This window comes from Amblyomma mixtum, chromosome 8 (genome assembly GCF_055824585.1).
Source record: "Amblyomma mixtum isolate Tamu chromosome 8, ASM5582458v1, whole genome shotgun sequence".
NCBI classification, from domain to species: Eukaryota; Metazoa; Arthropoda; class Arachnida; order Ixodida; family Ixodidae; genus Amblyomma; species Amblyomma mixtum.
This window is the reverse complement of record NC_143019.1, coordinates 82,181,274-82,207,565: the sequence shown is the minus strand read 5'-3', so window position 1 is coordinate 82,207,565 and position 26,292 is coordinate 82,181,274. Positions and strand designations below refer to the sequence as shown.

The following is a 26,292-nucleotide window of genomic DNA, read 5'->3' as shown; positions in this document are numbered from 1 at the left end:
GTGCTCGGCTCACGGGGGGGAAATCGACTGTCACCGCATAAATGGCGCCACATGGATGTCGGCCAGTGGCGGGTATATATAGATGAACGACATGCATATAGTAGTGTCTGAAGCGGCGGTGCTCGGCTCACGGGGGGGAAATCCGACTGTGCGGCCTGCCCCCCCGCCACCAAATACGGACCGGTGCGGTTTCGGCTGCTAGGTTTTGTTTTGGTGCAACGCACAGCGGTGAGTGGAGCCGCCGGAACCCACTCTTGGGGTTGCGAATCCCCAGGAAAGGTTCAGCAGACTTTCCGCGACATTGTGAGCGTGTCGCGCCCACGATACCCGTTGCCTATGTGGGAGGGCAGGTCCGAGAAGGGAGACGGACTGGGCACGTGGAATCCGGCTCAAAAGCAGAACTGGTGACTAGAACGACTTGTTTGCTTTTGGCGTGGTCGCCCCGGTAGACGCGGTCGGGACTTAGTCGTTTTGCCGTTGGTGTTCGCGCCTCGGTAGACGCGGTTCCGAGCGACGAGATCGCCCAGGTAGACGCGGTCGTTCCAAAATTCGCAAAATTGAAAGTCACACGGTTCCCTCTCGGTACGAGGGCGTACCACCGAGCCGCGGACGCGTTGGTTTCCGATCACGAAGAGCTCGGTGCCTCGCGGGGGCATGCGGCTGGGCGAACCAAGCTTTGGTTTTGGGGAAGCCGCCTTTGGCCCGAAAGCACGAAAAGTGATGGAGTAAGTAGCACGCTCGGGAGGCCAGTAAGCTCCGAAACGAGGGAAAGCCCGGCGGTTGTCTGAGTAACGGTTAGTAGACCTGGCGAAATCGCAGAGAACCAACATGCTACCTCGTGGTAGCATGTGATGATAACTGCGCTCATCAATTGAGACTTCAATCATGAAAGTGTGGGAGAATGGACTGGAGTTTCACATACTATGCCAGGGGCGATCGTCGGTGGGCACGAACGCCGCGAAAACCGTGAAAGGATAACCGTTGCGTGTGCGAGTACCAGTGGAGTAAGAGCCGAAGCACCGAACAAATGGTGTGAAAAATTCATCATCTTAGTACTGTGGGACGGTCGGGGTGGCGGAACCTGGCTTGGGGGAGGGGATCCTAGTCGAGCCCCGGTAGGTTTTCCCTGTCTCAGACGGTCGGAGATTGCCCACAAAACGTTCTCTGTGGTGTGGGAGTACGCTCGACGCCGAGGGCCCACTATTGGTGGACTGAGTGCTCGCCCTTCAAGGAGGCCTGAAAAGGAACTCAGGATCAAATCAAACCAAATCTGGTCAAAATCCCTGCTGTCCCCAATCACACCTAAATCCCATAACCGAAACCAACTTCCAATTTTCCATCCATTTGCCCATCCCTTCCGCTACTTCCCAGGGGAGATCAGGGGAGTCTCCCCGGGCCCACTCCCCCGGTTGTGGGTCGCTACAGTAGCATGTTCCCTTTTATTTTATTTTTCCACCCATGGGTGGCGAAAATATATTTTGCCTACGGGCCTATTCTTTTATTTTCCAATTGGGTTAAGCCTGTTGTGCGTACGCGGTGCAGGCAGGGGCATATTATTTTTATTTACTTTTGGTTGCCCCAACCTAACAAATGTGTGCTTCATACGGCCGCTTGATGACGGCAGCCTTTTTGCTTGCAATCGCTGACATTTTCTCTACCATATGCAAATACACAGTCACATGCCGGCGGCTTTTCTTTTAAGGGGGCTTTCGCATTAATGCAGGTTTTAATGCGAAAGAATTAAAACCTGTAATAAAAGCAGGGACATGCAAGTTTACGACGGGAAGCTGAGGAATGAACGTGAGATTTTAATTCGGTGACACTGCAATAACAATGATTGGAAAGGATAAATCTAGCTGCGCGATTTCGAATGGATTCAAATGCTTTAGGTTAGCATGATGAGGATTGAATATAGAATGTGTCGGGGACAAAAGTCATATATTCCACGCGTCGGGAGACGGAGCAACGGAAAACTGAGGAATTTTGGCGAGCTAAAGCACGAAACATTGAAACGAGCCAAGCGACATGCCTGCTGATAATAAAGGTCCCGCATTGGCTGTCTCGATCCCAGATGCCGCCTGTAGATGGCGTTGCAGCGCAGTTTTCCGTTGCTTCGGCTCCCGCCGCGTTGAGTATATCACTTTTGTCCCCGATAGTACATACTCTAATCGGTGTCTTACAAGAACAGTCGAGGCCATTTATAACGGCTGCAGTTATAAAGAACTCTCGCTTATTACAAACAAAGATGGTGCTACCGTCAAAATATGCATTAGGACAGTGGCATCGCGTCTCAGACACAATGAACACCTTTGGTACACAACTCGGTTTCAGCGAAAGAGGAGGCAGAGTAAACTCGGCCCCGCGGTGGAAAACCACTGATTATTCTTGCAGGAGTGCAGCACGAGTGCCACCTAACCTCCGTGTCACCCCTCCCCCCTTCCTATGGAAATAATGCGGCGACCCAAAAAAGCCAAAAACAACAAAGATAAATTACAGATAAGAAATACGGGCCATATGGAATGCCGTCAAAACATTTTACCTTACGCGGTCGTCAGAAACGCATCCCTTGAAATACGACGCGTAGCGCTCTTGGAAAGTGCAGTATAAGCTTCTCTTTTTTCTTTGCGCGAGCGTGAACGGCAGCGACCGGCGGTCGCCGGCGGCGGCGGTCGTTCGTCATCGAAAAGACTCGCTAGACGCAGTGCTTTCGAAGGTACGTTCTCATATGCTGCATGCACAAACGGTCTGAATTTTTTTTTTACATTCGACGAGTGTGCCACTAGGTATACGTTTAGAGAGGGGCATGTGTAATACAGGCACTTGTTCGCCGAATGGCTTCCTGAATTCGACCATAAAATGAAGAAAAATAAAATAGGAAGGTCCTTCTCGTGCTCGACAAGCCTGCGGCGCAGCCCGTGCTGCTTTCCCTCACTGCGGTGACCATGCTCTTCTCCCACCAGCCAACTGACATGGTGGTGGTGGAAACATTTATTGCCAAGCAATGCAGAGGGGGAAACCCTGCCTCCCCTTACGTGGCACGATGCAACCCTTAGGGGGTTGCCCTTAAAGGGCAAAGGACAGTCCTTGGAGGGCTATCCGCTTCAAGGCGTCGGTAATTATCCGCCGCTGGTCAGCAGCAGCGGAGGTCGCCAGGAGAGTCTCCCAGTATGACTCCGCTGTGGTTGAGGATCGGAGTGTGGGAAGGTAGGGCATATGAGAAAGATATGAATAAAGTCTCCCGGTTTCCCGCAGAGCTCACAGCAGGAGAGGAACTGATCGGAGAGCGGGCATGAAGAAGAATAGGGTAGGGAGCTGTAAGGGTCTTGAGTCGGCGCCAGTGGGAGGCCTGGGTTAGGGCTAGGGAGGGAGCCGGCGTTGCGCAAACGCGTGGGGTATCTTAGTAGTGGGTAAGCATATCTCTGAAGGTAAGCAGACGATCCTGGGATGGCGGAGGGGTCCAACTGCAGCCCGGAAAGCGAGACCTTGGGCGAGGGAGTGGACCTCCTCGTTACACTGGAGGCCTGAGTGTACGGGGGTCCAGATAAGTGTTACGGGGCGGATGGGGTACCAGAAGCGTATAAGCCGAGCTGCGGTGCTGCTTCAGCGAAATCAGCGTAATTGGATAAGGCGGATTTTGAGTCGGAGAGAATTTTGGTGGCAGAGGTGTAAATGAGAGCGAGCGCAATGGATGCTTCCTCTGCAATTTCTGATGAGTCTGTAGGGATGGAGCCTGATGCTAGTAATCGGGCCTAATTGTTAGCGACGGCGAGAACCATGCGGGAGCCCGACGAGTGCGCTGCCACGTCCACGTAGGCTACCTCTGAACTGTCACCGTACACAGCTTGTGCAGGGCTTTGGCGCGGGCTGCCCTGCGTTCTCCATTGTGCTCGGGGTGCATGTTCTTAGGGATGGGAGGATAATGAGATGGGAGCACAGGTCTGGAGATAGGGGAGACTCCGCTAGGATGGGTGATCGAGGCGATGCCTAGCTGACAGAGCACAGTGCGGCCTGCCGCGGTACCAGACAGGCGAGTCAGCTTTGCTGTTAGAGTGGCTTCTGCCAGCTCCTCAAACGTGTGGTGGGTACCGAGGTTGAGGAGCCGGAAAGTAGAGGGGCTGGGGGGTAGGTGGAGGGCGACCTTCGTGCAGCTCCTGAGGAGCGCGTTGATGCGTTCCCGCTCCTTCTGCTTTAGGGGTAGGCAGGGGAATGAGTACGCCATGCGACTCGTGATGTATACGCTTGGGTGATGCGGAGAGTGTTCTGTTCTCGCAGACCTGCGCGCCGGTTCGCCACGCGCCGGATGAGACGGTTGACTTGCTGGGTTTGGGTCTGGAGAGCTTGGATGGTGTAGCCGTGCGCGCTGTGGGAGTGAAGGACGAGACCCAGGATGCGAATCTTTGGGACTAGGGGAAGGGGGTGGTTCCCTAGCGTAAGTGAGATGGGAGGGTTGGCGGGGTCTTGCGGCCTGGGGCGGTAAAGGAAGAGTTCTGATTTGGAAGGGTAGCAGGCTAGGCCGTGCGCGCGAACGTACGAATCGATGATGTTGAGGGCCGACTGTAGGTTGTGTTCCATGTCACCATCACTGCCTCGATTGGCCCAGACAGTGATGTCGTCAGCATAGAAGCTGAAATGTATGTCGAGAGCTTGGGCGAGTTGGTGGGGGAGTTGGAGAAGGGCTATGTTGTAGAGAATAGGAGAGAGCACAGCACCCTGAGGCGTTCCCCGTGCTCCCAGTGAGACACCAGGGAGCTGGTGATCGCCCAAGGTGTGTGTGGCTGTGCGTTCGGAGACGAAGTCGCGGACGTAATTGTACATCCGCGGGCCTACGCCTAGGGCGTGGAAGCCGTCTAGGACGTCTGCGTGGGTGACGTTGTAGAAAGCTTTTGTCAGGTCGACACCGATAGCCTTGGTGTCGCACGCGGGGGAGTCAAGGATGTGGTGTTTGAGCTGTAGAAAGACGTCCTGGGTGGATAAGCTTGGGCGGAAACCAAACATGCACGAAGGCATGAGGTTGTTATTCTCCAGATACCGGCTGAGCCGGGTGTGGAGAACTGACATGGGCACTGACAGGAGCTCGTGACTGCGCTGGAGAGCTTGAAAAGCGCCGGGTCAAGTTTGAATAAGCTGATGTGCGTGAAGCTGATGTGCTGTCTGACTTTGTGTTTTGGCTGTATCATGGGAAGACAACGAACCTGGGATGCAACGAACGCAATTCATGCAGCCGTCAGGTTCGTTATAAGCGGGCTTGACTGTACTAAATAGGCGATAAGTTTGACAGTAGGTGGAGGTTACGGCTTAAGTAGCCAACGGTACGATTTGCGGAGTTAGCAGTTCCGTTAATATCAATGCACCCAGGTAGGTCTCGGGAGATGTGAGTGCTTAGGTACTAGATCGTGCCGGTTAGGATTGGAGGACATATCTAAAACAGTTTGCTGGGAGTTGGGTAGTTACGATGGTGATGGAAAGACATGTAGTTTAGTAACATTTAGGTTCATAATACAGATATCGCAGCACACTACTACTTTGAAGAGGTCGTTGCGTAGAGCGGTAACTTCAGACAGGTGTGTTACGGGGCGGTGAACTGCACAATTTCTGAAAAAAGCTGGCTGTTAGATGTAACTTTCAGGCGCAGGTCATTAATATAGGTTAGAAAAAAAAGGAGGTCCTTGTACGATGCCTCGGGGAGCACCTGAAAGAAAATAGGAAAGGACGGAGGCGTAGCAGTTGACCGCAGTGGACTGGAGACGATTGGTTTGGTACTTGCTGATCCAGTTGAATACTTATGATTCTTTTTAAGGTACGAGTGCACTCGTGCTTTAACATGCAAATCGACGCTCTCTTTCTTGATTTGGAAAAAGCTCCAGACAAAGTTACTCATCGTCGCGTACTACTGGTAGGCGACGATGGAGGAGGCGACGGACCGTGTGGGCTCGTCAGCATATCAAGACCTCGGTAATACGATCTATTAGGAAAAAAAAAACAATGACAGTTACCTGATACATGAAGACGAAAGGTCATTTACAATAAGACATGATGTGGGGATAGTCGGTTCATAGTGATTGACAAAAAAAAACTGCGCGAAGACGACGCGACAAGAAGAGGAACAAAGACGCACACACAAAGCGTCTTTGTGCCTCTTCTTGTCCCGTCTTCGCGCATTTTTTTTTGGCAAGGTCAGTTAGCTCGAGCCATCGTCTTGTCTCCGAGCCTAAAAAGGGGCGTCCAGGCGAAGGGGCTTTTTATCCAATTACTTGGCGTGGCGCTTCTCTCATGGTAACCTTGAGGCAACCAGTGCGCTTCCAGATGCGGTTATGAAGAGTGGTCAGGCTGCGCTGATCGTGACGTGCTATCGCCCCACAGTGCGCTGTATTCTGCTCTTAGTGAATTCGAGGGGCGCCGCGTTCCGAAAGGCCATGACAGTGAAGTCGGTGGCAGTTTCGCTCTCGGGCCAGCATCGGCAGGGCATGGCGAAAGACCGACAGGACTATCGAGAAGCGGGAACCAAGTACCACCGCATTCACTGTTCTGCGCGCCTTCGCTTAACAGCGTTATTTTAGGGTGGAACTTTATACCCCGATATCACGTCGTAAGTAATTGCTTTCGTGCGGAAGTCGTTTCTTCCTTTATGCGAGGCGTCAAAGGATTCTAAAGGTGCGGACACAGTAGTGAGAAACCACGCGCGGCGCACCGCCAGCGGCAAGACGCTTGCCGCGAAACCTGTCCCGGCGGCAGATTAATCTGCCGCGCAACGATTGGGCCGAATAGCCATTTCGATGGCTCAGTGGTTATGGCGGTCGGCTGCTGACCTGAAAGATGCGGGTTCGATCCCGGCCGCGGCGGTGGAATTTCGATGGAGGCGAAATTCTAGAGGCCCGTGTGCTGCGCGATGACAGTGCACCACAGGTGGTCGAAATTTCCGAAGCCCTTCACTACGGCGTCTCTGATAGCCTCAGTCACTTTGGGACGTTAAACACCAATAAACCAAACAATTTTCAGCGGCTTGCCGCGTGCCGCGGAGCGGGAACGATCAAAAACGATCGCCCTACATAGTCACGTGGAAACCGTCAGTGCCGTCACTTCTTGGCTCCTACGAAAGTTACATTCCAGCGGCGGCGGAGCTGCGAGCGCTCCTACAAAAGCAGTGACCTCGGAAGAACTAAAGAAACAGGGCTTTGGCATGCAGGGAGCTTTGCACGATAGCTTTCCCGCGTAGTCCTCACCGCCGTTATGGCCGTCCCTTTCGAGACGCGCGTTTTGAAGCCAGCGGCTTGCCGCGCGTTGTTCCGCTAGTGTGTTCGTATACTTAATATTCCTGCCGAAACCAAGTGAGACGTTGCACAACCTACGGATATATCGTTTTCCTTTTATGTTTTTGTTCCTATCTGTTGCGCTATAAACCACGCCTAAAAAAAAAACGAATATATTACAGCGTCTCATTGTCCGCGCCACGCCTTTGAGATCCATGTGATCACTTTGATAAACAACGGTTCTTTGAATCATCGGGGTGGTTTTCCTGCGCTAGTGCGGCTACCTTTACAACACGCGGAAAAACACTCTGATTGATCTGCATGGACTGACATCATGCGAGGCGACAGTCCATGGAGACCACTCAATGCGTCACAAAGCACAAAAGAACACACTGGAGTTTTCACAAAATAAGACGAGAAAAGTGTCCTGTGGATGAAAAACGCCTAACTCGCCCACCAACAAGCCACCTTGCTGTAGCACCTCTGATGACTGTTGCTTAAATGTCAAGAAGTAAGTGGGACATTCCGACCAGAAAGCGATCCAGTGAGATCGTCATCGGGAATGGAAATGCCTAAGTCGCCTGAACAGTACTGCCTTACGTGCCACGGAGGCAGAAACAAACGAAGTTAACGAGAAGACTCATGAGTATGGGCTGCGGAAGCGGAAGCAAAGCGACTTCGACGTGAATACCCTGCAGTTCAAGCCGCGGTAGTCCAGAGGAATCGACGCCAGGACCGTGCAGTTCGAGCCGCCGAGGCAGAAGCTCGGCGACGAAATAGGCAAGCCAGCGAAACATTAGAGACAGAGGCTGATGCCAATGCACCAAACATTTTCTGAACTGCTCGGTATGGGATCGGGTGTAGTTCAAGAATAGTCGCAATGCCGCGGCTCTACACTGCAGCAGTAACCTCATTGGAGCTTCTGGACACGGACATCCTGACGTTCCGTCTCTGATAACGCTGAACCATTCGCCTGACGACACTCGTAACCATACAGTGAGCTTTTTCTTCTTTTCCTTCCGTAATGAGCGCTAAACAAACACGTAAGCCACGCATCCGCTCTGGGTCTTCTTCTGACATACCGAGGCGCGTGCCGTGTTCTCCGGAGATTGAAAATGCCCGAGCAGCTGGCGCCGCTGTGCATACGCAACCTTGTGCTCGTCGAATTCCCCGAGTGCGCTCAAAAAATAAATTCCTACCACGTGCCGCCGACTGTGTGTGAGTGAATAATCACCGCTCTACCTGAAAGTGTTCGGTGATCGATGTCTTTCTCATCACAATTAGGACCGCAAAGACGCTCCCGCCATTCCCGGTAAGACGGGTATCTGCGTGCACCTTTCTATTCACGCGTCGCTGTTGCAAACGGCTCCCGTTACTCGGAAAGCATGCTCCGCCGCGGCTCGCACAACGTCTGTTTTTCTTGCCCCAAGCGCACGCTCTTTTTGCGACTGCCATCACAGAAGTTCGGAGTTTCGTAGTGTCCAAGGTGAGAGGGTCCCAGTGACTTTGATTGCCAGTGGATCCACCGCAGCCGTGGCCTCGTGGCAGAACGCCCGCCTCGGCTTCGGGAGGTGGTAGGTTCGACTCCCGCCACCGGCCGGGTACCCACCGGTTTTCTCAAAATGGGTACAAGCTATGGCCCGGCCTGGTGCTCGGCTTACTAGGGCTACATTGCTTGGGAAAGGAGCCTGCGCCTTCAAATCCCGTCACTGTGGGCAGAGAGTCGTGTAGACAAAGCGAAAAAAGGGCCACAAATTGGGCTTATGCCGCACGAGGCGGACTTATGGTTGCTTGGCGGGGGAACTTATCACTCATCCGCCAAGGCAACTGTTTGGTCTAAGACCCTTTTCCCAAGCAATTCACCCTAGAAGAGCCGAGCACCAGGCCAAGGGAAATCTTGTACCCATTAAAGAAACCGGTGGGTACCCGGCGGCACTGGGGATCGAACCCAGCACCTCCCGAAGGCGAGGCGGATGCTCTACCACAAGGCCACGCTTCGGTATATGTCCTTAGGATGATGATGATGATGTCCTTAAGATGAATGACCCATACTCACGGTGGAGGATTGGCCAGGGTGGATAGGTATAGAAATCAGTGGCTGTAGCTTGTAAGCTTTTCTTCTCCTTTTCTTTACTTTGCCGTCTTGCTATTGGTCAAGTACGCCTTTAATAACATAGCCGATAAAGAAGTATTGCTTGCCATCTGTCGGCCCTGACGTCACATGAGGCCGCTGCCAATGATAAAGGACCAAAACAAAGGAAAAAAGAAAGGCCACAGAATCTGGCCCTTGGAATGTACAGGTGCTGTCAGTATTAAAAGAAGTATACTATCCGCAGTTGAGCGATAATTACACCAAAGTATGAGTTCAAAGCGCACACTTTTTCCTCCGTTCTCAATAGATTTCCCTTGGGTGGATGATGCCAAAGAGGCATTATCAACTTTGACTCAAAAGTGATGACTTAATTTGCTCTTGTTTGTTAATTCATTGTTCATTCATTCTGATATCCGAGTTGCCTGTACACCCTAGATCAAAGGTTCTCGGATCACATGTACCCTGCTGCAAAAAGCTGTATGATGCAACAGACTCATACAAGCTTTATGGTTTGGTTTAATTTATGGGGTTTAACGTCCCAAAGCGACTAAGGCTATGAGAGACGCCGTAGTGAAAGGCTCCGGAAATTTCGACCACCTGGGGTTTTTTAACGTGCACTGACATCGCACAGCACACGGGCCTCCAGAATTTCTCCTCCAAAGAAATTCTAGCCGCCGCGGCCGGGATCGAACCCGCGTCAGCGGCGGCTAGAATTTCTTTGGAGGAGAAATTATAAAATATTATACACATATACGAATGTCATGAATTGTCGTATATATTGCATAATATTTATGATAACTTATGACATCTGTATGACACAACCTGTATGAGATTAGTCCATCATAGACATTTTTTTAGTAGGGATGGCTCTCTCTTCACTTACGTTGTAGAGCACCTGTGACAGCCGTGAAGCTCCAGTTTTGTACAAGGCAAGGGCCTTCGATCTCGTCTTTCAGAACCTTTAGGCCTCCAGAAGCAGCGTGCGTGCTCCACCGTATATTTCAAAAGCAGGCCGTTTGTGTCCAGAAGTCTTTTGACCCAGAGCTATGTTACACCAAAACTTGTGCGCGGTACTTTCCTATGGCTAAACGCTGCTGTAATAGTTCTTTTAACTTTGCAATATTCGGCGCATGACTTGCTATGCAGAGCGTAAAACTGAGGATAATTTTCATGTCTGCACGCGAAACTGCATCACACTTGTTAACACATTTCAAGGAATGGCCGTTTCCAATATATTTGTCAAACCAAAGTAATTGTCAAGTGCCAGACAGGCACGAAGCCTGCTTAAACAATGCTGACTATTACAGAATGTTGACTATTACAACTATGGTGACTATTACAAGGCTAGTTGGGCTATTCGTGAGTACATTTATTGCATATGTCTGCGTATTTACGAGCGGTTTTGTTTTTATCAGACATTCAGAAATTATAAGAATTATCCAATTTAATTTTGCTGCAGTCATGTTGTTCTTAATCAGCCTTTGTTTTTTATATTCCTACTATGAAAGGACAAATAGTAATAAAATCCTCGAAGTTTGTAACTGGTAAAGTTTCCAATGCGTTTGCGTTATGAGGTTAACCGAAAACTACAACTTTACCGAACTGACCCATGTGCCCTGTGCAGTTTTGTGTCTCGGAGAACTGAGGGATGTGTTTTATTGCTTGCTAGTCTAAATTTTTTGGCGTGATTTACTAAATGCCTTTGAAACACTCCCACGCAGTTCTTGGTAATGCTGAGTTGTAAGATTTGTGAAATATGTACTGCGGACACTTTTACATTACAATTTTTAACCTTCCCCGCGAAAGCAATGTTGATTTTGTGCGGTACGTGCAGGCGGATTATATTGAAAAACAAAAACATCTCACGCCGTACACACCAGACACTGTCAATATCCTCTACTTAGCTCTCATAATTACATCTTCCGTCAATTAACGCACACCCATAAACATTGGTTTTATATATCGTTCTTGTAAACATCCCAGAATCTTCTCTACATCATCTACAAAATTACGATCGCCTTAAATCTGTAGCATATACTTGTCATTGCAAACGCACACAACGCCGACAGTTAATACATCTTCTTGGTATGTTCCGCTTATGTAATCGTGTTACACTATGCACACAAATCCTCAATCACGTACTAAATTTCCATGCACATAATCAGCAGCTATATAGTAGAATAAGCAATGGAGAAACTACTACTCGTATATTGAAGAAAACGGTTGAATGAAATATTATTTTCAAATTTTTTTAAAAAGGAAAATGGTGAAATTTTCCTCGAGACAGGTAGCCCAAATAGTTCAAATAGTTATCTATTGCACATTATGAGTATCCATTCATCTACTTCTTTATTATTAGCCGCCGCGGTGGCTCAGTGGTTATGGTGCTCGGCTGCTGACCCAAGAGACGCGGGTTCGATCCCGACCGCGGCGGCTCGAATTTCTTTGGAGGAGAAATTCTAGAGGCCCGTGTACTGTGCGATGTCAGTGCACGCTAAGGAACCCCAGGTGGTCGAAATTTCCGGAGCCCTCCACTACGGCGTCCCTCATAGCCTGAGTCGCTTTGGGACGTTAAACCCCATAAACCTAAACCTACTTGTTTATTAGCTTTTATTTCAGATACAGTTGTTGGATGTAATAAAAACTGACTGAAAAAAAATGGAAAGTAATACTGCCTGGTTCTTTTCCCGTAGGCTGTAAATATTCTAGGTCCGACAAATGATTCCGTTTTCCGCAGTTTTCTGCTCTGAACATAACTTATTTTAGACGATTTCGAAAATGAGCGTTATAACAGGTAGTGCCACATGGCCTACCGCCATTTCCGCATATAGTATGGGCATTTACCCGCTAACGCAATCGTTGCGTTGACACTATTGCGTCATACCTTTGAGGCGAAACTGAAGTATCCCCCTAATTTTTTTTTTCCATTTAGAGATGGCTAGAGGCACGACAGCATGGGCGACAATATGCCTGGTCATCTCAGTGGTTTCCTCCAGGACCCGAGTATGCCGGAGTGAGTAATTCAGCACACAAAGAGTCAACCTTTATCTTTCCTGGTACATTGAATTTCACGTACATTGGTGATTTGTCTAAGAGAATCCTCCAAGGTGGAGTAAATTTGTAATGAGGGAGCAAATTAGTCATTTGCACCCACCCAAACGCACCCATACTGCTAAAAAGGAGAGCTAACAGCTTCCACGGAAACTTCGTAGTTAATGCAAAATTCGTTCCGGTCTAGGGTTTGAACCCAGGACCACCGCTTCATCATGCGCTTGCCGCAATCACGCTGTTTACAGATATGTGACTGTCGTCACCCTGTTGAAAAATCTGTATAGGTTTGAATGGGTCTGCATACAGGATCATGGCACATTTGGTTTGGTTTTATAGCATTAACGTTTCAAGGCGACTCACTCAGGCTATGAGGAACGCCGTAGTGGAGGGCTCCGGATAATTTTAACCTTACAGGGTTCTTAACGTGCACTGACATCGCGCAGTACATGGGCCTTTAGCATTTCGCCTCCATCTAAATGCACCGCCGCGGGCGGGATCGAACCCTTGACTTTCCTGTACTGTATGATGTCAGTGCACGTTAAAGCACCCCAGGAGGTCGAAATTGCTCGGAGCACTCCACTACGGTGTCCCTCAGTACCTGAGTCACTTTGGGACGCTAATGCTATAAAACAAGACCAAATGTGACCTAATCTTATTGCTGACCCTTTCAAACTTCTAAAAAAATTTTCAATAGGGTATGCAACTATTTTTATATATCTGTGTGGACCCCGAGTTCCTTCTTTGTTAGCTGACACATCGCACCTGTATAAAGTTGGAAAACGCGGCTCTTCACTTTCAACAGGGCAAGTTAATTTGAGTTGTATGTGTGACAGTTTATTGCCGGGAGTCGAAGCTTTTCTGTGCGGCTGATCTACTAGTGTGATATTGTTTTCGTTTTTCATTTGTGATATACCATTAAGTCTTCAAAAGTGCGCTCACGTGCAAAGGCCTCAATGAAGGAAGAAAAAAAAATAAATGAGCTCGTTGGCCTCGTTATAACGCGCAATGAAATACATAAAGCACAAAGTAGATAAAACGTATCTCATAAATAAAATGAAAAAGATGAGTATGGGAGGTATTATAATAATAAAAAAATCTGCCAAATGTGTGCCACGTCCCATGTGTTCACGAATAAGTTGAACGGTGGTGCCACGTAGGTGATGCAACATTTTCTTGCTATATTCAAGGCTTTTTGCGACCCGCACGTGTTTTCACAGAATTTAGCGCTGAATGTGCTTTTTCTTATCAAGTTATTTTCTAAAATTTAGTTTCACTGTCGGTGTTAGATCATCTGAAAGGGCTGACAAACTTCACGTTGGAGTGTAATTCTCTAAATTATAAATTTAAGCTATTCTCCACGAGTTGACAATGGTCACTTTGAGAAGTGGCTAGCAAGTGAAGAAGAACTGTTGCATCTTCTGTATCGGCGACTATTTTCTTAATAAGTAAAATAACTGCTTACGTCTTCCCAATAAGAGGACATTGAGCAGTTTTAAGAAGCTTATGAATTCTGACTTAGCTATATTGAAGATATTTTGAAGTCTAGTGATATGATAGTAAAGTTTTTTTTTTGTCCAAGCTTGCATATAGAATTATTGTTTTATTCTCATTTGTCCCGAGTAGCAAAGGGGCTGTGAATGAACCCGAAATGATGCCTTTGAGGCAGTCCGTTGCTTTAACGGAAATGATATGTCCTATTTTGTAGCAATTTATTTTCGATATCGTTCCTAAAAAAGAGAAGCTGACTGTCACTGAATTAAACTTCTTCACACGTTTCTTTCTTTAAAATTGTTTGGCGTTTCTGTGATTACTAGAAAGTCCTCATAATTGAAGAAAATACCAAAATTCGCTAATAAAATCAATAAAAAGATATTGTATACACAAGGCTTGGTGCAACGTTTGCTCGAGTAGCATGACTCACGTGGTCAACTTCGTACTGTGTGAATGTAAAATTGTGGCTCCCGTCAGGGACGTTTAGCGTTTATTGTGTCAGATGGGATGAATTTTACTCTTAGATAAATTATATTTCCCAGCTGGCTCAGAAGTGATTTTTGCCAATCCATTTTATTTTTAAAGGCCCTGTAATAAACGGCGTAGTTTCAGCTGACATCTGGCCGTTCTGAATGAAAATGCGTCTTCGTAAGTCTCGCGCAAAATTTATCAAGGCTTTTTCGTTTCTTTTCTACAAGTGTTATGTTACGACTTTTGCGACCTAGAGTATTCCTTCCCGAATTCGTTGTTTAAATCAGTGATGCATTTTCGAGCCCAAACCAGGGGATATTTCGCCATAACGTTCTGATATTTATTTATTTATTTACAGGTACCTTACAGGCCTCCAGGGAGGCATTGAGTAAGGGGGGAGCAATAAACATGTGCAACAGTAGCTAGAAGAAACCAAAAATGCGTAGAAACAAACACTGTTACGTTCTAAAAGCTGATTACAAATTATCACGACCGTACAAAATACATGCAGAAAAACATTGAATAAAAAAAATAGAATATAAATACGACATAATAGTAACGAAAAAAAAGAACGTGAGCAAATACACAGGAAGGCAAATGGGCTGATAAACAGGGTGTGACAAAAAAAAAACAAAAAAGAAAAAAAAAACAACAAAAAAAAACAAGGCATGACTCGGGCAAAGAAGAAAACGTGCTAGGTGTTATCGATATAATGTTTGACCAGATGATTATGAAACGTGCCGTGGTTGCGCTGCGATGCAATGCAGTTTGGAAGATCATTCCATAGACGTATAGCACGTGGGAGCGGAGAAAAGTTAAAGGCGTGAGTACTGCCATAAATGCGCGTGTAGTTGAGCTTATTGTGCGATATGTGTGTACTACTACGATTCTAGGATTTTAAATTTTGTTTTAGGTGGATTGCTTTTTATATCTGTACAAAAAATATTCCTCAGTTTTCTTACTGAACTGACTTTTTTCTGCTTCCTTTTTTTATCGTGCGAGCAGTACCAATGTCGCAGTGCGAAAACGGTGGCGTTTATCTGTCTTCGGAGAATGAAGACACCACCCCAGAGTAGCATCAGTCACCTTCCCACCGCGCACCCTTAGACAGGGTGCTGCCCATTCATCCACCCCCAACTTGGATCCACGTTTTTCACCATTCACAATGTCTCCATTCACTACAAGCCCATACAGCGACGGAGCGAAAATGCGACGGCGCACTTTTACGCATGTTGTAACCGAGTGATTGGCAAGGGACAAAGAAAGAAACAGATAGGATGGAGCGTTGAACTTCTACTGAGTTTGACTTCAGACGCGTCTCTTTTATACACTCGTCGTAATTATACCTGGAAACAAACAAAAAACAATCACAAAAAACTGCCATGCTGGCTATGTCTAGTTGGAAATCTGCTCCACACACGCCGGCATGGCAGTTTTAGTGCGCTAGCACTTACATATGTTAGTGTCGGCAGAGAAAAAGAAAGAAAAAACTGTTGCACAGCCCGCAGTGGTCATTCCCTGCATTTAGCCGTTGTCTGTCGGTTTGCCGATTAGTCGGTTGGTCTGTTTGTCTGAATACGTTTTTGTGGCAGGCTGCTCACCTGCTCACCGAGGGGTGGGCAGGATAGTAGCCTAATCAGTGTGTCAGGCAGCAGCTCAGTTAATCATGAGAGGCTGTTCAGCACGAGAAACCTGGATCGCAACCCAACCCAAGCAACCCACGTCCCACCGACGACAACACCTGCCATAGAAGGGCAGTGGCACATCGCTTGACCGCTGCACCACTGCGCCAGAAATGATAGGACGACTCCCCGGTATCTATGAATGAAGAGAGTGGCGAATACCGCAAACATGGACATTAACCCAATATCGCTATCGGAACAACTGAGTAAATTTCACAGGTTCTCTTTCCTTGCACCAGAGGTGCCCCGCCAGAGACGGTTGGTTTAACTTGGACTGAAGCTTGATCTTCGCACCAGGGGCGCCCCGTCAGAGACGGTCTCACGATGAGTTGAGATGCAGGGGTGAGGCGAATACTTGAAATTTATGTACAGCTATTTACATTGCATACAAGTTCAGGCACTGGAGACATATTAAACAGCAAAAGGACAAACAACAAAAAGGCGAAACTGGCTAATACTAGGGGAGGCCCCTACTCGGCGTAGCCGAAGATGCAAAGCACCTGACCTTAGCGCAGACTCCGCTTCCGGCTCCGGGGCCCGGTTTTAAAGCCCTAAAGGCCCGGCCCACATTTGGTAGCTTCCAATCATGTTGCCCTCTTAACATGATTGGCTCTTCAAGGGCATGGCGAGCCCTCCCGCTTCTACAAGGTAAACCACCCTCTCTACCACAAAATAAAAATAAAAACAAACACAAATACACATTCGTGCCAGTACGTGCGCGAATCGGTAACGCGGGGCGGGGTGACACCCGTAGTTCCGGGCGCGTTCGCGAGCGGCCGCGTTCCAAGAAAGGAGACGCTTCGCTTTGAGCGCCCCCAGCCGCGTTCCGATGACCCCGCGTACACTACCGATCCCTTACACGCCCTTCCCAAGATTCTACAAAGGGCTCAAATGCCACTTTTAGAATTATAACAAAGGGATCGGTACGGGTCACAAAACCACCCTGTGGGTGACATACCGCAGCTACACTAGCACTGGCACCAACAAAACCAAAAGCAAAATAATGCACACGGGCACCAACACAACATTACGCAAAATGCTTAAGGCACCAAGAAAACATAAGCAAATTGCACACTAAAATACACACAGTGGCATGCCTACCGTGCGCCGTAACACGGCGTCCAAGTTGGTGGGTTGCACCCAATTCACCACCTCAAAGTACACACTCATCCTCGCGAATGGGCACACATGCACACAGACACTTGCAACCGGAGCGTTCATTGGTCCGTAAGCGGCCACGTGAGCCTCCTTGGTCGCACCGCGCGTCCCTGTGTGCGTTCGAGCCAACACGTGTCTCGATCGACACGATTAACGCCTAATGGCCACTCTGCTCATTAGGCTGGCGCCACAACGGGGCGATAACTAAAAAGTTGCTGCCCTCCAGGATCGAAAACGACCTGATCTTCGATAGGTCCAAAACCTGGACCATGCGACGCCCCTAAGGGCAAGCTCTCGTCGGCGCGCCAGTACAGACCGCGTGCTGCATAAGGAACATATCCCTTGCCCAGTCCAACTGTAACAGTGCGGCCGGCTTTGTTACACCTAATTTGACGTACTGCAGCCCGGAACGTACTGTTCCTCGCAACGACTTTCAATTTGAAAGCCACGCCCTTGCCTCCTGCTACTTCGCCTCGCTTGAAGCCATTTTCACCTTTACTGTACGGGCAGACCTTGAAATTGCCGCTCCGTGCTTGATCGGCGCTTGCCGGCTTCGTGGCATTGTTTGAGGCTGCATGAGCCCCCTCGCAGTCATTCGACCTGAATTTGCCTTCTGGCAAGTCGCCACGCATTTCCCCGTCCTCTGATGACCTGATCGGACATACATCGGGTGCGTTCGACAACTGCGCGGCGCTCTGCCCGGTAGGCGCAACAGGCCCACCTCCGTTCTCTGCCTCGGATGGAACGCTCCTGCCATCACTAATGCTACGAGGCACTTCCTGCCGCCTGCCCGACACTGTCTGCCGTTGCGACAACGTTAGACTTCGTCGTGACACTAGCCCCGTGTCGGAGGTCACACTCTCATTCATAGAGCCTGCAGGAATTATATCGCTGTCCTGTTTGTTAACGGGCACCTTGGTCTCGATTGGCCCTAGATCATGAGAATTTGGCTGCTCCTGTTGTTTGCTAGCCGCCCGCGGTGGCGGAAAAGTTGTGATATTTCCGCGTCTTTCAGGAATCCTGTTTTCACTTCCTGAACCTTTTGCGGCCTTTCCTAACAAAGTAGCGGTCCCGCATACCAGCTGATTGCTTTCAGCGTCCTCACTGCTATTTCCCTGACCTGTGCATGACAAGCATAATCCTTTGTCTTCCGGCACAGGCAGCCTCACCTCTCGGGACTTGGAGCAGTTCTCCCTGGCTGATTCACTGGCTCTTCTACTCTCCTTGATCTTAGAGATCTCGAGCTCTACCTGCTGGCGTCTTGCTTCTATTACCTTCAAGACATACTTAACATCCTGAGGTTCTTCCTCGCGAAGCAGCGCCTTTCCGCCATTTACTTTCGCAAGTTGAGCCTGAAGGTCCGCTAACCGCGCCTTCGCTAACTCAACCTGGTACCTCACATCGAGTGAGAGCCGGCTTGGATAACTCTCCATACCGCCTTCCGTACCCATCAACTGTCCTACCGGCTCGCACACATGCACAGAGATGCTAACAATGCGACGAAGGAAACTCACAGTTTCGATGTGTCGATCCGCATTGCCAGCTCCTTGGCGTCGCAGTCCACCGCCACTTTCACCGGACGCTGCGATGAGCTGTCGCACGCCGCTGGTCCTGTGCACATTGTCGTCACTTGCTGCGACCCGCCGGTGACCGTCGAGTTCTCGACGCGCTGCTTTCCTTCACCGGACGCAGTCTCGCGTCGCTGCACTACTGCCGTGGTTCTTGCCGCTGTCTCTCCCTGCAGGTCCGTTCTCGAACGCTGACCTGTTGCCTTGTCGTCGCAGGATCCTGTCGACTGCGCCAGTAAATTTCGCAGGTTCTCTTTCCTTGCACCAGAGGTGCCCCACCAGAGACGGTTGGTTTAACTTGAAGGCTGAAGCTTGATCTTCGCACCAGGGGTGCCCCATCAGAGACGGTCTCACGATGAGTTGAGATGCAGGGGTGAGGCGAATACTTGAAATTTATGTACAGCTATTTACATTGCATATACAAGTTTAGGCACTTGAGACAAATTAAAGAGCAAAAAGATGCAAAACAACAAAAAGGCGGAACTGGCAAATACTAGGGGAGGCCCCTACTCGGCATAGCCGAAGATGCATAGCACCTGACCTTAGCGCAGAACCCCGCTTCCGGCTCCGGGGCCCGGTTTTAAATCCCTAAAGGCCCGGCCCACATTTGGTAGCTTCCAATCATGTTGCCCTCTTAACATGATTGGCTCTTCAAGGGCATGGCGAGCCCTCCCGCTTCTACACGGTAAACCACCCTCTCTACCACAAAATAAAAATAAAAACAAACACAAATACACATTCGTGCCAGTACGTGCGCGAATCGGTTACGCTGGGCGGGGGGACACCCGTAGTTCCCGGCGCGTTCGCGAGCGGCCGCGTTCCAAGAAAGGAGACGCTTCGCTTTGAGCGCCCCCAGCCGCGTTCCGATGACCCCGCGTACACTACCGATCCCTTACAAACTGCCTTCCATGAAGACTGGATCCGAACGCCGGAATCGAAGTGGAAACCAAACAGCTAGCGCACCTAATTCGCATTAGGCCTAACTACTCAAATCGATCGTATTTTTTTTGTGGTGTTTGTTAGTTTCAGGTGTGCTTACGACTAATGTATGAATGTGGCGTGTCTGTGAAGCAAAATTCAGTTGAAGTTCCGCGCTCCGTCCCGTTTGTTTCCTTCGTCGTCCTTGCCGTTCGCGCGGTTACGGTATACACGCAAGTACGAACTACCAACTAGCCCGGCTTTCCCCGTTATCTAGGCGACGGCGAAACCGAATTCGAAGATGGACTGTGAAAGCCAGCTTCCCTCCAGAAGTTCCACCCGCCTCCACACCTATGGGGCTGCTCACACTTCCGCCTCCAACATCCAGAAGCACCACTCATTACCCAACCACCAACTCCCTCCCCTTTCACTAAACCTCTATCTCGTGTACGAAGCACTGGCTTAGGGTAAGAGCAGTGATTAGAGTAAAAACATCAAAGTAATAATTCAGGCTAAATCCAGCTGCTTTCGTAGAATTGCCATATCAGATGTTTGACCGTCCCGTTATTTCTTCATTCACTTTTTCAGTGTACGAAACAAGTTATCTTTAAGCTCTTAGGTTTTTTCGTACCTTTTGGCGGTCAATTACGCTTCTCTTTTACTTCACATTCATCAAATGTAAACGCTGATGTCTTTATTACTGCTGTGATTGAACATATCCGGAACTTGCATGACAGTTCGATGTGCTAGAGAATAAATGATTCTCTGACAGGCAAATCTGTTCAGTACTCCTATAGCTCGATCTGAAATGTAGAAATCGACTAAGCTAGGAAGAGCACCGCGAATGATGGAAAGAAAAAGGCGCGCTGTGACGTCAACAGGCAGAAGGATAAGAACATGACTTTGACAGCAAGCGCTTGTCCGCATCTTACACCAAACTAAGGTCACTCAATTTTCTTGGGCAGAAATGAATTTCGGAAAAAAAAGGCTGAGGCTTAACTTGGTTAAGCCTGGAGAATGCGAAGCATCATCGTGTCGCGTAATTTGGAGGCGCACAACCACAGCGACGGCGCGAGGTGGGCCCCCGTTTCTCCACTGTCGTGACGTCATGTATCACGTGATTTGGAGGCGCACAACCGCAGCGACGGCGCGAGGTGGGCCCCCGTTTCTCCACTGTCGTGACGTCATCGTGTCACGTGGTGTGACGTCATGTATGACGTTATTTGGAGGCGCACAACCACAGCGACGGCGCGAGGTGGGCCCCGTTTCTCCACTGTCGTGACGTCATCGTGTCACGTGGTGTGGCATCATCGTGTCACGTAATTGCAAGCCATCCGCCTGGCGGCTGAGGCCGTGAAGAGACAATGTGTCTTCACCAGACCTTAGTTTGCGAGGCTCCTAAGTAGGGCTCCCTTAGGCCTGCGTGCCGGGGGGTCCAAAAAGGAGTCTCATTTCGGTGGAAATAAACGTTTTGATGATGATGATGATGGAGGCGCACAACCACAGCGACGGCGCGAGGTGGGCCCCCGTTTCTCTACTGTCGTGACGTCATCGTGTCACGTGGTGTGACGTCATGTATCACGTGATTTGGAGGCGCATAACCACGGTGAAGGGCTGAAGTGGTAGCTAAAGTAGTATGCTTCGCATAAAACAGCGCGGAAGTTGGAACTGTGTTTGGGTTGGCCTCCCATCGAGCGTGGCGGACCGGTCAACTACTGCCACACCGTTGGTCGTGTGTGGGTTGGACCCACTCACGCCCAACGGGGTGGCAGTAGTTGACCGGTACACCACGCTCGATGGGAGGGCTTTCGAGCCAGAGGATGACCAAACCTAAATTGGTACAAGAGCAGTCTCTGGTGAGGGGTCCACCAAGCACTTTGTGCAAGAGACTTGCACCTGGGAAGTGGCCTGGCCCTGGCCTAGTCTGTATGGCCGAGGGGATACTGTTTGGCAGGCCGAAAACTTCTTTAGCGCCTGTCCTGTGTGTTTCCTCTTCTTGTGTATGTGTTCTTGTGCGCTTGAATTAATTCATTTCAAAATAAAAAAAATTGGAACACACAAGCAAACATCTCAAGACATGCAGGTCTTAGGCAGGGCCCGTTATGAGCACGACAGATGGCCAGTGATCAGTCTCCTAGATTGAGAATGGATACGGATGGCATAGAACCTCAGTTTATGGTAACCGGAGTTCGCAACGTGAGCGCTTTCTTCTACATTGAGTTCAATCGCGATGATGGCTGTGCTCCGTTCCCAGACTGGCCACCAGTCGGCGACCTGACCGTGATGGATTTGCTCGAGATGGTCAGACAACAGTCGCCCGGAAAAATCCTGCTTCCCGGCGTGAGCGGCAGAGTCAGCGGGTACGATTACGCCAATACCACGGCCTGGAAGTTCAACGTAACCCAGGTGGGGCGGCACGATGCCAAGGGCTTCAAACGCTACTGCTTCCATGGCCGAAAGGATACGGTCGAAGCCAGGTACACCCTCTCCGCCGTGCTATCGACTCTCTGGTGGAAGCTCGGCGCCCGCCATGGTAATGATGGAAACGCAGGTAATCGCTCTATTGTAACCTCCATATGTCTGAACGGGTTCAGCAAATAGGGTTACGGAACGTTTTGTTTGGTTTCATACGGTTAACACCGCAGCTCGGATCGAATCCACGTCTTTCGCATTTCAGTGGATGTGAGATACTAGGGGTCCTAACACTGTTCGGTATCAGTGAACGTTAAAGCAACGAAGGTGGTCGAAATTTTCCATTACGGCGCCGCTCAAAGCCTGGGTCGCTTTAGGATGTTAATTTTATAAAATCAAACCAAACGTTTCATAGTCTTATTTTCTGAACCCACTGAAATCTCTGTTCATTTTTAAATAGCGTACCCATCAATAAAGAGTTTTAGTATAGCGTACGTAGACATACGCAAAGGCATAGCGTACGCTATAAAATAGCGTCAGTCGTACAGCGCATGCGCCAAACGCTATTTGAAATCGATGTCTTACGTACGTTAACGTTACGTGCGCTATTTTTCTAATTTAGCGTGCGTGCTCTTGCGTACGCCAGGAAAAAATAGCGTTGTCCACATGGCGGCGCCCACGTCGCCCGCTTCGGAGAGAAAATGTCATGTTATTGGGTTTTTGAGCATATTCATTGCCCTTAAATGGAACGTGGGTATTCGCTTTGCCTCCTCTCGCCGAAAGCAGAACGAATGCGTGATAAACTTGCCCTATTTTGGATTCTGTGTAACGATTCCGCCGTTCCTAACCCTAACAAAACACCGCCGACTGTGGATTGGCTTGATTTGGATTTTTATGCCAAGGTAGTCATAAGCCTTGCCAAAAGTAGCCGTTCCGGCTGTAGGACAGTAGCGGTCCGAAAGAATGCCAGTACGTACCATGACGTTCTTAAATAAACCTTGCTTGGTTCGGTTACCTAAAAAAATTAAAAAAAAAACCTAGGCCCTGCCTCGACTGCGCAGTGCGCGACTCATCGGGGACGCCATGCAACCGGCTATCTACATGATACGACTTGGATCAGCTTGGCCAATGCCTTGGCTAAGCGCGATAAATACGACAGAAAATGTTTTCACATTATAACACCAGATGATGGCGCCACAGCAGCCTTGGCTATCGTTGCGTTCGGGCGGTTGTACCACCGTATATAAAGGATCTATCAACGGTGGGTTGTACGGTAAACTAAAATTGCTCTTGCGACTTCCACAGTCACCTCCCGCTAAATGCTTGCGTATAGCGTACGTAAGCGCTCATACGTTATTCTAAAACTCTCTAATTCTGGGCGAAATCATTTTTGAGCGGGAAACTGTTTATGAGCGCAATTTTTTGTAGGATTTCACTGTAAAAATCGATATATCCGCAGATCAGGGCTTCGATTTTTTTTTGCTATTAACGTTTTTGCTATCGTCAAAAGCATTCCCCACTGGTTTTCTATGGCAGTCTTAACTGCTCTATTCGAGCGATGCAAACACTATAAAACGAAGATTTGATTTATATCGGGAGAGTGGACCATTATCTTCAATATTTCTATATCAGTACCTTACAGTTTTACAATATTCAAAATTTGTGTCCAAGAATGTTGGACATGGGCTGCATGCCAAGACTGAATGCCCAGCATCCGCCTTTCGTTACTTGGCTTCAGCACAGCCTTTAAGCACAAGACAACAAAACAATGGACAACACCAGCGCTGGCGTTGGTCACTCTTCTGTCCACCTTGCGTTTAAAGGCTGTTGAGTTTTCGTCAATTGCCCGTTCTAAGTTTTAGACGTCCCTCCTTGCAGAAAATGTGGGTTGCGTATTTCGTACCAGGTGGAACAGGGCACTGAAATGTTTTTAGCGGAGAGTAGAAACAAATTTCGAAGACTCAAGGCATAGAATAAAGAATGAAAACGTTCCTACCTAGCGTACGAGACGCAATTTTTAACCAACGCTTTGGACAGTGAGTATAGGAGTAATCATTTATTATGCCTAAAATAAACCAATAATAGTGAACAGCGTCAGTTGTAGCTTATTACACTTCATGCTAGATGCATTAGGTGACAGTTTTGAGGTAAGGCAGGCCAGAGTAAATGAAGAATGCTAGTGGTTTGGACATTGAGACGGACCAAAGTGTCCTGCTGACTTTCATGTTTTTACAGATTTAGCTGTTTTTAGCTCGTTCCTAAAAATTCTAGCGTCGGTGGCTCGTCCGCGTAGCCCGCCGAGGTCGGTGGGTGCACAGCACCACCGCTTAACAATGCAACAATCACCTCCTCCCGTTCTTCCCGCATATAAGGCCTATGTTTTAACGCTTAGGCTTCCGCTGTGGTGGCCTGGGGTTGCAGCATTAGCTGCTATTTGTTCATTTTGAAATGTTGCGCCTCTGAAGTCGGCTTCCGCCAGCTCGCCGCCGGCTACACACGGGATGAACAGAACCATCGGGCAGCCATCGGTAACAATGCATATCCTACACATATGAGCCCAGCATTTCCCGCAGCTTCCTAATAGGAGGCGGATGCTGTAACCACTAGACCATTGCTGCGTTGACCTAGCGGTTAGAGCACGCGCTCTAATGTACCAACTCTCATATTTCTCCATTTCTTCGCGACGAACCAAGTACGCCGGGTCCTTGGCGTTGCAAACTCGTAACCGTCTTGAGATTTTAATGGGAAAGCATTGCATGGCTCATCGGTAACGAAACGTGGCGCTGTCCGAAAACTCCACAGATGTCATCAGCACAGATTCCACTGAAACCGTAAGAGAGTCAACAGAGGCTGGATGTGTACATAAACACCCTGTGTTCTTTTGGTCAAAGGCCTACAGAGTGAAGGCCTTTAGAGTAAATACATCTTTTAGGCTACGGTAAAGGCCTAAAGGTTGAAGGCCTCTATCGCAAACGGCTTCAGCCTGAGGACCATCACTCTAAAGGCCTTTGACGGCCTTTGACCTTTATTCTAAATGCCTTTGACCTTAAGGCCTGCAACCTAAAGGCTTATACCGTAAGGATCTTCAACCGAAAGGTCTTTCAGACGTTTTTAACACTTATTAACTAGTAATAACTAATTAATAAAAATAGCTAGTAGCCTACGATGACACATATAAGATTTCGCATTCATTGCGCTTAGACAGTCTGAAGTGCTCTCCGTAATTTTTCACAGTGAGATCTGTTATAAGATTGGCTTAACCATATGGCTGTACATTATACCTTGGAATCTACAGCGCCAACCCTAAGACAATACTTAGTGAAATAATTTCGTGACCATTTGTCACGGTGGGGAGGTTGCTAGGTTATGGTGAGGGCGGAGGAAGGCGCGAAGGTAGCAGTCTTTGGAAGAACCCAGAGGATGGCTACAGTGGAAGGAAGAGGGTATGGATGACGACGGCGGACTAAAGCGCAACCTGAGCGTAGTCCCACGCCAAAATGCAAGTCTATATGGCTAAAGCAAAACGATAACAGCTTTCGCTGATTCATGCGCCGAGTCGGTAGGCCTAGCTCTACGAATATTTTTTTTTCTCTTTCTTTTCGCAGAAGTAGGCGGAGAATTCGACACGGTCGTGAAAGGAACCGACCTCACCGTTCGATTCGTTGTACGCCGTAACCGCCGGGACGGGAGAGTTCGGCTCTGCGCTGACCACGTCACGCTCCCGAACCTTGGGATTCCCACCTTCGAAGCGAGGTCTTTCAGCGGAGACGACGACAAGTCGCTTCGCTACGTATCCAAAGAGCTGTTCAACAAAGAGGAAGAGCGACTTCTCTCTGGCTTGAAAAGAGTTTTGAAGAGGAATGTGTTTAGCTGTGTGGGACGCATGACCAGAATTAAACAGCCCTGAATTCAACACACACATTTTTGCGACATGGCCTCAAAGTGACGCAGCTAATGTCTTGCTTTTGCGCTAGCGTTATGTGCGTAGCTACCTTCATGTCATATGCCGAGTTCTCGAAACGTTGGTTAAATACCATTCAGCTAGTATTTTCTCACTTGTTGGTTTTCGGATATTTTTCGCTTGCTCGCACTTAAAATGGCAGAACACATGAAATGCTCTAAATTGTATTTAGCTCTTAAATAGCCCCTTAGTTCCTGTCAATTTTTTTGAACTAGTTTTACGCATACAACGTGCAAAGAAA

At 48.8% G+C, this 26,292-nt stretch overlaps 1 protein-coding gene across 1 annotated transcript; it reads left to right on the top strand.

Annotated features, from left to right (window-relative positions):
* Positions 1–12,273: 12,273 nt before the first annotated feature.
* Positions 12,274–25,997, top strand: LOC149333214 (uncharacterized). The gene is made up of 3 exons (XM_089556003.1): positions 12,274–12,352; positions 21,933–22,229; positions 25,696–25,997. Exons 1-3 carry the CDS (start codon positions 12,274–12,276, stop codon positions 25,995–25,997), a joined length of 678 nt encoding a protein of 225 aa, XP_089412129.1.
* Positions 25,998–26,292: the final 295 nt, after the last annotated feature.

Excerpts from the sequence above, each read along its gene's own strand:
- LOC149333214 (XM_089556003.1), top strand. The coding sequence starts at position 12,274 with ATGGCTAGAGGCACGACAGCATGGGCGACAATATGCCTGGTCATCTCA. Across the intron at positions 12,353-21,932 it reads CAGGACCCGAGTATGCCGGA|ACTGGCCACCAGTCGGCGAC; the intron begins GTGAGTAATTCA and ends CTCCGTTCCCAG. Across the intron at positions 22,230-25,695 it reads TGGTAATGATGGAAACGCAG|AAGTAGGCGGAGAATTCGAC; the intron begins GTAATCGCTCTA and ends TTCTTTTCGCAG.